We start from the raw sequence: 10,492 nt of genomic DNA, 5'->3' as shown, positions 1-10,492 counted from the left end.
TGCTTACTTATAAATTAAATAAAGTTAATTAAACAGAAGAAAGAGGTTTGGGTTTATCTGTAAATAGGTTAATTTATTAATCCATTTACTGATAAACTATTTACTAATAAATCTTTCCTTTATTTCTAAAATAAATTATCTGCGTTCGTTAATAAATGCAACAAAATTAAATTCTCTGGGTTTATAAATTAATTGATTAAAATTTGTTCGTGAAAATAATAAATTAAATTAAATTAAATTAAATTAAATTAACTTGCAAAGTGCCCTTCCTGAGGCTGTGGCCTCCTTAGGGGGGCGGGGCTTAAAGGGGGCGGGGCTTAAGGGGGAGGGGCCGCTCTGGCCCCGCCCCCTGGGAGCCGGAGCTGCCGAGACCCAAAAACCCAAATTGGGCTCGGGGAGCCCCGGATCGGCCACCGGGGCCACCGCAGGTACCGAGCGTCACCTCAGTGTCACCTGTGTGTCACCTGTGTCATTTGTGTGTCACCTGTGTCATCTGTGTCACCTCAGTGTCACCTGTGTGTCACCTGTGTCATTTGTGTGTCACCTGTGTCATCTGTGTCACCTCTGTGTCACCTGTGTGTCACCTGTGTCATTTGTGTGTCACCTGTGTCACCTCTGTGTCACCTGTGTCATTTGTGTGTCACCTGTGTCATCTGTGTCACCTGTCTTACCTCAGTGTCACCTGTGTCACCTGTGTTACCTGTGTGTCACCTGAATGTCACCTCTGTCACCTGTGTCACCTGTGTCATTTGTGTCACCTCTGTGTCACCTCTGTGTCACCTGTCTTACCTCAGTGTCACCTGTGTCACCTGTGTTACCTGTGTGTCACCTGAATGTCACCTGTGTCACCTGTGTCATCTGTGTCACCTGTGTCAGCTCTGTGTGTCACCTGTGTGTCACCTGTGTCATCTGTGTCATTTGTGTCACCTCTGTCACCTGTATCGCCTGTGTGTCACCTGAATGTCACCTCTGTGTGTCACCTGTGTCACCTGTGTGTCCCCTGAATGTCACCTGTGTGTCACTTCTGTCACCTGTATCACCTGTGTGTCTCCTGTGTGTCACCCGTGTCACCTGTCACCCGTGTCCCCTCCCCCGCTGACGTCCCCTCTGTCCCCTCTGTCCCCCAGGTGTCCCCATGGCCGAGGGCCGCCCCTCCCCCCGTGTCCCCCCCGGGGAGGTGACAGAGCCCGGCCCCGCCCGGGGACAGCGCGGGGGTGGCACCGGGGGTGGCACCGGGGGTGGCACCGCCTGGGCCGGCGGCATCACCATCACCGTCACCGCCGCGCCGGCCGAGGACAGCGGGGACAGCAGGGACATCGGGGACACTGGGGACATCGGGGACAGTTGGGACATTGGGGACAGCGGGGACACTGGGGACACTGGGGGGTTTGGGGACACCAGGGACAGTGGGGACAGAGGGGACGTTGAGGACATTGGGGACAGAGGGGACGTTGGAGACATTGGGGATGTTGAGGGCATTGGGGACATGGGGGACATCAAGAACCTTGGGGACAGTGGGGACATCAAAGATATTTGGGACATTGGGGACACTGGGGACAGAGGGGACATCAAGAACTTCGGAGATGTTGAGGACATCAAGAACCTTGGGGACAGAGGTGACATTGAGAGCATTGGGGACATCGGTGACATCAAGAACCATGGGGACATCGGGGACATCACGGTCACCACGGATGGAGGACAGGGCGGTGTCCCCATCCTGTGTGACAAGGACATCGGGGACACTGCGGGGATTGGAGACACTGGGGACATTGGGGACAGAGGAGACGTTGAGGGTGTTGGGGACATCAGGGACATCAAGAACCTTGGGGACATCGGGGACATTGGGTATGGGGACACCGGGGACATTGAGGGCATCAGGGACATTGGGGACATCAAGAACCTTGGGGACAGTGGGGACACCAGGGACATTGGGGACATCAAAGGTATTTGGGACATCGGGGACGTTGGGGGCATCAAAGGCATCAAGGACAGCAGGGACATTGAGGCTATTGGGAACCTTGGGGACACTGGGGACACTGGGGACATCAGGGACACGGGGGACATTGGGGACACAGGGGACATTGGGGACAGGGCTGTCCCCACGCTGAATGTCACTGTCCTGAGGGATGCCACTGGGGACAGGGACAGCGGGGACAGCGATGCCACCACCCCGAGAGACACTGGGGACAGGGACCTTGGGGACAGGGGGGATAATGACGTCACCAGCCTAGGTGACATTTGGGACAGGGACATTGGGGACAGCGAGGTCACTGCCCTGGGGGACACTGGGGACAGGGACCTTGGGGACAGGGACATTGGGGACAGGGACATTGGGGACAGGGGGGACAATGACGTCACCGCCCTAGGTGACATTTGGGACAGGGACATTGGGGACAGTGACGTCACTGCCCTGGGGGACACTGGGGACAGGGACATTGGGGACAGGGACATTGGGGACACTCCGGCCTTGGCCCTGCAGGACCTTGGGGACAGGGCTGCCACCTCCCTGGGGGACATCGGGGACGGGGACAGGGGGGACATGGGGAGTGGGGACAGGGACCTTGGGGACAGGGACATTGGGGACAGGGCTGTCACCATCCCTTGGGACATTTGGGACAGCGATGTCCCCACTCCTGGGGACAGGGACACTGGGGACAGCAGTGCCACCACCCCGAGGGACATTGGGGAGGGGGACCTTGGGGACAGGGACATTGGGGACACTCCGGCCTCGGCCCTAAGGGACCTTGGGGACAGCGGTGTCCCAGGTCTGAGGGACACAGGGGACAGGGACAGGGGGCACAGGGACACAGGGGACGGGGACCTTGGGGACAGCGGTGTCACCTCCCCTGGTGACACTGGGGACAGGGACCTTGGGGACAATGACGTCACTGCCCCAGGTGACCTTGGGGACAGGGACAAGGGGCACAGGGACAGGGGGCACAGGGACACAGGGGACAGCGCTGTCACCTCCCCCGGTGACAGCGGGGTCAGGGACAGGGAGGACAGTGACGTCACTGCCCCAGGTGACACTGGGGACGGGGACCTTGGGGACAATGACGTCACCGCCCCGGGTGCCATTTGGGTCGGGGACCTTGGGGACAGCGCTGTCCCCTCCCCGGGGCTCCGCGGCGCCGTCGCCTGCCGGGCCGGGGGCATCACCATCACCGTGCTGGCCCCGCCCCCCGAGGAGGAGGAGCCCGCCGGTGACGTCACAGGCGGTGACGTCATCACCGGTGACGTCATCGCCGCTGAGGAGGCACACGACGTCACGGCCGAGGGCAACGTCACTTCCTCTGCGCCGCTGGGTGATGTCACTGGTGACGTCACAGCTGACGTCACCTCTGATGTCACCGTTGATGTCACTGATGATGTCACTGCTGACATCACCTCCGATGTCACTGGTGGTGATGACATCACTTCCTCTGTGCCGCTGGCTGATGTCACTGCTGACGTCACTGCTGACGTCACCTCCGATGTCACCAGCGGCGATTACGTCACTCCCTCTGCCCCAGAGGAAGCTCCCGCCGGTGACGTCATCACCGGCCATGACGTCATCTCCCCCAACCCCGGGAGTCACGTCGGCGATGACGTCACCGCCTCAGGAAGTGACGTCATCGGTGACGTCATTGCCCCCGGATATGACCTCCTGGATGACGTCATCACCAGCCCTGACCTCACCGATGACGTCACAGCCGGGAGCGATTTCCCGCGGGACATGGATGATGTCACCGATGACGTCATCACCCTGCGCGACCTCACGGATGGCGCCCTCAGCCCCGACAGCGACGCCGCCGATGACGTCATCGCGCGTGGCTTCCCCTGTGACGTCATCGGCTGGGGTGACGTGACAGCCGCACTCCCCGGGGACGATGACGTCACACCGGGGAGTGATGACGTCATCAACGACGCTGGCATCGGTGACGTCATCACCCTCTGCCCCGCCCATCCCCTTCCAGGGGGTGATGTCATCGACGACGTCATCCACGGGGGTGACCTCGCCGATGACGTCATCTGCCGAGCCCGCCTCCTCTGTGACGTCACCAAGGACGACGATGACGTCACCGTGCCCGGCCTGGGGATCCTCCCTGCCGATGACGTCACCGCCGCCGATGACGTCACTTCCTCCCTGCCCGGTGACGTCACCGGGGACCTCGACGCCGCCTGGGACGACCTAGTTGATGACGTCACGGCCGATGACGTCACTGCCGACGATGACGTAACTGCCGACGATGACATCACACCCTTCCTGCCCTTGGGCCGCCCCCCGGACCCTGACGACGACGTCACCGATGACGTCGCCGATGACGTCACCCAGGGGGCGGAGCAGCCGCTGCTCGGGCCCGCCCCCTTCGGCCGCCGCCGTGACGCCGGCGATGACGTCAGCGATGACGTCACCGAGGACGCTCCCCGAGGGGGCGGAGCAGGTGAGGGGGCGGGGCTGAAAGGGGGCGGGGCTTGCATAAATGGGGATGTGTTTGCATAAAGGGGCGTAGTTTGCATAAATGGGGATGTGTTTGCATAAAGGGGCGGGGTTTGCATAAATGGGGATGTGTTTGCATAAAGGGGGCGGGGTTTGCATAAAGGGGCGGGGTTTGCATAAATGGGGATGTGTTTGCATAAAGGGGCGGGGTTTGCATAAATGGGGATGTGTTTGCATAAAGGGGCGGGGTTTGCATAAATGGGGATGTGTTTGCATAAAGGGGCGGGGTTTGCATAAATGGGGATGTGTTTGCATAAAGGGGCGGGGTTTGCTCAAAGTGGGCGGGGTTTGCTCAAAGGGGGCGGGGTTTGCATAAAGGGGCGGGGTTTGCTCAAAGGGGCGGGGTTTGCACAAAGGGGCGGGGTTTGCACAAAGGGGCGGGGTTTGCTCAAAGTGGGCGGTGTTTGCTCTCAGGGGCGGGGTTTGCTCAGAGGGGGCGGGGTTTGCACAAAGGGGCGGGGTTTGCTCAAAGTGGGCGGGGTTTGCTCTCAGGGGCGGGGTTTATTCAAAGGGGGCGGGGTTTGCACAAAGGGGGCGGGGTTTGCCGGGGCGTGTCTCAGTGGGCGTGTCCCGCTCTGGCCCCGCCCCAGGCGCCCCCCAGACGCCCCCCCCCGGCTGCCCCCTGCTCTTCCTCGCCCTCCTCTGCCTCCTCCTCGCGCTGCTGCTGCTGGCCGGGCTCGGCGCGGTACGGCGGGCGGGAAATCACCGGGGGGCACCAAAAATACACCTGGGGGGGAAAAAATACACCTGGGGGGGAAAAATATATACCTGGGGGGGAAAAATATACACCTGGGGGGGAAAAAACTCACCTGGGGGGGAAAAAAACTCACCTGGGGGGGAAAAAAACTCACCTGGGAGGGAAAAATATACACCTGGGGGGGGAAAATATACACCTGGGGGGGAAAAAACTCACCTGGGGGGGAAAAAAACTCACCTGGGGGGGAAAAATATACACCTGGGGGGGGAAAATATACACCTGGGGGGGGAAAATATACACCTGGGGGGCAAAATATACACCTGGGGGGGGTAAAAATACACCTGGGGTGGAAAAATATACACCTGGGGGGGAAAAATACACCTGGGGGGGAAAATATACACCTGGGGGGGGAAAATATACACCTGGGGGGCAAAATATACACCTGGGGGGGGTAAAAATACACCTGGGGTGGAAAAATATACACCTGGGGGGGAAAAATACACCTGGGGGGGAAAATTCACCTGGGGGGGTAAAAACTTCCCGGGGGGGCAAAAAAATCACTTGGGGGGTACAATATACACCTGGGGGTCCGGGGGGGGTTCCAGAGGTCCCGGGGGGTTTCCCGGGTTTTGGGGGGTCCCGGGGGGGTTCTCGGGGGGTCCCGGGTTTTGGGGAGTCCTGGGGGGTTCTGGGGGGATTTTGGGGGTTTCCCGGGTTTTGGGGAGTCCTGGGGGGTTCTGGGGGGATTTTGGGGGTTTCCCTGGTTTTGGGGGGTCCCGGGGGCGTTCCGGGGGGGGTCTCGGATTTTGGGGGGTCCCGGGGGGTGCTGACCCCCGCCCCCCCCCCAGGCCGTGCACTACGTCAAGGTTTTCATCATCAGCTCGGCCGCGCTGGCGGTGCCGCCCCCCGAGGCCTTCCCGTGACCCCAAACCCCCAAATCCCCCCAAAATCCCCCAAAATTCCAATAAATCCGATTCTATCGCCCCAAAAGAGTCCGAGGCCTTCCTGTGACCCCAAAACCCCCGAAAATCTCCCCCAAATTTCCCCAAATTCCCTTAAATTCCTCTAAATTTCCCAGAATTACCCCCCCCCCCAAAATTCCCCCAAATCCCCCCAAAATTTTAATTTTTTCCATTTTTGGGGCCACCCCGGGCAGTGACAGCGGCGAGTCCTGGCCTGTCCCCACCCTGGGGACACCTGAGGACAGCAGTGGGACATTGGGGACACCTTGGGGACATTGGGGACACCTTGGGGACATTGGGGACATTGGGGACATTGCGCTCCCAGCCCGGATTTGTCACCTGGTCAAGGGCAGTGGCTGCAGACAATGGCCCATTGTCCCCAAGGTGCCACCACGGGGGCGGGGACACCTGGAGGGGTTGGGGACACCTGGAGGAGTTGGGGACACCAGGAGGGCTTGGGGACACCTGGAGGGGTTGGGGACACCTGGAGGGGTTGGGGACACCAGGGAGGGGTTGGGGACACCTGGAGGAGTTGGGGACACCTGGGAGGGGTTGGGGACACCTGGAGGGGTTGGGGACACCAGGGAGGGGTTGGGGACATTGGAGGGGTTGGGGACACCTGGAGGAGTTGGGGACACCTGGAGGAGTTGGGGACACCAGGGAGGGGTTGGGGACACCAGGGAGGGGTTGGGGACACCTGGAGGGGTTGGGGACATCGCGGACACGGGCAGCTGGGGACACTGGGGACCCTCGGGTGCCGGTGTCCCCCCTTGGGGACAGCCCTGTCCCCGCCCCGGGGCTCGGCCACCCCCGGTCCCCACCCAGGGGACGTCCCTGTCCCCGAGCCCTTAAGTTGGGGACAGCGGGGAGGGGGGTGGCAGCGCCATGGAGGTGACACTGGGGACACTGGCGGTGGCCCTGGGGACGCTGCTGCTGCTGGGGGGTGAGGGGACACCGGGGACATTGGGGGGCTTGGGGACATTGGGGGGGGGCTTGGGGACATTGGGGGGCTTGGGGACATTGGGGACATTGGGGGGCTTGTGGACACTGGGGACATTGGGGACATTGGGGGCTTGGGGACATTGGGGGGCTTGGGGACATTGGGGGGGGCTTGGGGACATTGGGGGGCTTGGGGACATTGGGGACATTGGGGACATCGGGGACATTGGGGACACTGGGGACACTGGGGGGGCTTTGGGGACATTGGGGGGGCTTTGGGGACATTGGGGGGGCTTTGGGGATGGGGAATTCGGGGACATTTGGATAAGGGTGGGGACAGTGGGACACTGGCGATGGGGGGACACTGGGGGTTATTTGGGGACATTTGAATAAGGGAGGACAATGGGACATTTGGGGACATTTGGGGACAAGGAGGGGGACACTGGGGGGACACCGGCCGCGCTGTCGCTGTCGCTGTCCCCATCCGTGTCCCCTCCCCTCCCCCAGGCCCCGCCGCGCCCCTCCCTGTCCCCGAGCCTTGGGGACAGGCGGTGACATCGCTGCTGCGGTCGCTGCTGCCCGCGGGGACAGCGCGGGGACACGAGGGGACAGGAGGGGACAGCGCGGGGACAGCGCGGGGACACGAGGGGACACCGTGGGGACACGCGGGGACAGCGCGGGGAGAGGAGGGGACACCGAGGGGACACGCGGGGACGTGGCTCCAGGCCTTGGGGACGTGGCTCCGGCCACACCCGGGACGTCCCCAAGCGCCGCGGGGACCTTGGGGACATCCCCGAGCCCCGGCCGGAGCCTGGGGACGTCCCCAAGGGGAGGCGACAGCGGGGACAGGTCCCCAAGTGCCAGCCCCGCCTGTCCCGGGACAGGGGACAGTGGGGACGGGTCCCCAAGGGGAGGGGACGGGTCCCCAAGGGGAGGCGACAGCGGGGACGGGTCCCCAAGTGCCACCCCTGCCTGTCCCGGGACAGGGGACAGTGGGGACAGGTCCCCAAGGGGAGGGGACAGTGGGGACAGGTCCCCAAGTGCCACCCCCGCCTGTCCCGGGACAGGGGACACAGGGGACACGTCCCCAAGGGGAGGCGACAGCGGGGACGGGTCCCCAAGTGCCACCCCTGCCTGTCCCGGGACAGGGGACACGTCCCCAAGGGGAGGGGACAGGTCCCCAAGGGGAGGGGACAGGTCCCCAGGCGCCACCCCCGCCTGTCCCGGGACAGGGGACGGGTCCCCAAGGGGAGGGGACAGTGGGGACAGGTCCCCAAGGGGAGGGGACACAGGGGACAGGTCCCCAGGGCCACCCCCCCCGGCAGGAGTGGCCGAGGGTGGCGCCCCTCGGGGACAGCGGGAGCCGCGACACGTCCGGGGACAGCGAGGACAGCGCCAGGCGCGGTGAGGGGACACGGGACAGGGAGGGGACAGGGAGGGGACAGGGAGGGGACAGGGAGGGGACAGGGAGGGGACACAGGTGGGGACACAGGGAGGGGACAGGGGGACACGGGGAGGGGACAGGGAGGGGACAGGGAGGGGACAGGGGGGACACGGGGGGGACACGGGGAAACGGGGAGAGGACACAGGGAGGGGACAGAGGGGACAGAGAGGACAGGGAGGGGACACGGGGAGGGGACACGGGGACAGGGAGGGGACACGGGGAAACGGGGAGAGGACACGGGGAGGGGACAGCGGGGACAGGGGACAGTCGGGGACGCGGGGAGGGGACATTTGGGGACGCGCGGGGACCCCGTGTCCAGCGCTGTCCCTCTCCGTGTCCCCTCCGCAGGTTGGGGACACTCGGAGGAGCTGCGGGAGCGGCTGTAGCGCCGCGGATGTCGCCGTGGCACCGTCCCCGTGTCACCGTGCCACCGTCACCGTGCCACCGTCACCGTCACCGTGTCACCGTCACCGTGTCACCGTGTCACCGTCCCCTTGTCACCGTGTCACCGTCCCGGTGCCACCGTCCCGGTGCCACCGTCCCGGTGCCACCCCCGTGTCGCCGTCGCCGCGTCCCCCCGGTGCCACCCGCTCCCTGCCACCTGTCCCCGCCCTGTCCCCGCTCCCGCGCCGGTGTCGCCGCCCTGTCCCCAATAAAGGCGGAGCAGCAGCGTCCCCGTCCCCGTCCCCGTCCCTTGGCGACACCGAGGTGACACCCGCGGGTCCCTCCCCGCCGCGACAAGGGGGGTGGTGGCACCTGTGGGACCTTGGTGGCACCTGTGGCACCTGGTGGCACCTGGTGGCACCTGGTGGCACCTGGTGGCACCTGGTGGCTTTAATTGGGGGCGTGGGGGCGATGGGAGGCGGTGGCGCTCCTTGGGGACATTCTTTGGTGTCGGGGGCGGTGGTGGCACTTGGGGACACCTCCGGTGACGTCCTGGCGAGCGCCGTCGCCACGGTGGCGGGGGACACAAAAAATCGCCCCAAAATCCCCCCCAAAAAAGCCCCAAAATCCCTCCAAAAAAACGCCCCAGAATCCCCCAGAAACCGCCCCAAAAATCTTCCCAAAACAGCCCCAAAATGTTCCCCAAAACCGCCCCAAAAATCCCTCAAAAACTGCCCCCAAATATCCCCAAAACTGCCTCAGAATGGCCCCAAAATGTTCCCAAAAACTGCCCCAAAATCTCCCCAAAACCTCCCCAAAACCTCCAAAATCGCCCCCTCGGGTGCATTTTTGTGTCTTTAACCCCATTTTTTTGTTTTTAACCCTTTTTTGGGTTTTTACCCCATTTCCGCGTGTCTAACCCGTTTCATTTTTGGCTCCCCCGAGGTGTTTTTGTATTTTTGGGGAATTATCGAGATTTTCGTGCCGCCCCCGCGGCGTTTTTGGCCTCAGTCGGGAATTTTTGGCCGCCCTCGGCGCGTTTTTGGGGGGGATTAAAGAGATTTTTGTGTCCCCCGGGGTTTCCATCACATTAAATTTGTTTTGTGCCCCCCGGGGGCGCTTTTGGGGACATTTAGGACATTTTTTAGGTCATTAAAGCCATTTTTGGGCACATTTGGGGCATTTTCGGGGCCATTAAAGCCATTTTTGGGCACTTAAGGTGTTTTCGTCCCCCCATCCGCGGGGCCCCGCTGTCCCTCTGTCCCTCCTGTCCCTCTGTCCCTCTGTCCCCCTGTCCGTCTGTCCCTCTGTCCGTCCCCCTGTCCGTCTGTCTGTCCCTCTCTGTCCCTCTCTGTCCCTCTATCCGTCCTCCTGTCCCCCTGTCCCTATGTCCCCCTGTCCGTTTGTCCGTCCCCTCTGTCCCCCTGTCCGTCCGTCTGTCCCTCTGTCCCCCTGTCCGTCTGTCCCTCTCTGTCCCTTTGTCCCCCTGTCCCCTCTCCGTCCCCCTGTCCGTCTGTCCGTCCCCGTGTCCCCCTGTCCCTTCTCTGTCCCCGTGTCCCCCTGTCCGTCTGTCCGTCCCCTCTGTC

General features: G+C 62.8%; 1 protein-coding gene and 1 long non-coding RNA gene across 2 annotated transcripts; both read left to right on the top strand.

Annotated features, from left to right (window-relative positions):
• Positions 1-353: 353 nt before the first annotated feature.
• LOC146764208 (uncharacterized) lies at positions 354-6,167 on the top strand. The gene is made up of 4 exons (XM_085565115.1): positions 354-428; positions 1,128-4,424; positions 5,071-5,165; positions 6,026-6,167. The coding sequence occupies exons 2-4, from the start codon at positions 1,136-1,138 to the stop codon at positions 6,098-6,100; spliced, it is 3,459 nt and encodes a 1,152-aa protein (XP_085421241.1). The 5' UTR covers positions 354-428; positions 1,128-1,135; the 3' UTR covers positions 6,101-6,167.
• Positions 6,168-8,251: 2,084 nt separating this feature from the next.
• LOC146764207 (uncharacterized) lies at positions 8,252-9,194 on the top strand. Its single transcript, XR_014950897.1, has 2 exons — positions 8,252-8,482; positions 8,871-9,194. It is a non-coding gene; the product is annotated as an uncharacterized LOC146764207 (long non-coding RNA).
• Positions 9,195-10,492: the final 1,298 nt, after the last annotated feature.

This window comes from Lonchura striata, chromosome 35 (assembly GCF_050655825.1).
Source record: "Lonchura striata isolate lonStrDom1 chromosome 35, ASM5065582v1, whole genome shotgun sequence".
NCBI lineage: Eukaryota > Metazoa > Chordata > Aves > Passeriformes > Estrildidae > Lonchura > Lonchura striata.
Note: the sequence above shows the minus strand (reverse complement) of the source record. Positions and strands in the feature narration are given on the sequence as shown.

Excerpts from the sequence above, each read along its gene's own strand:
- LOC146764208 (XM_085565115.1), top strand. The coding sequence starts at position 1,136 with ATGGCCGAGGGCCGCCCCTCCCCCCGTGTCCCCCCCGGGGAGGTGACA. Across the intron at positions 4,425-5,070 it reads TCCCCGAGGGGGCGGAGCAG|GCGCCCCCCAGACGCCCCCC; the intron begins GTGAGGGGGCGG and ends GCCCCGCCCCAG. Across the intron at positions 5,166-6,025 it reads TGCTGGCCGGGCTCGGCGCG|GCCGTGCACTACGTCAAGGT; the intron begins GTACGGCGGGCG and ends CCCCCCCCCCAG.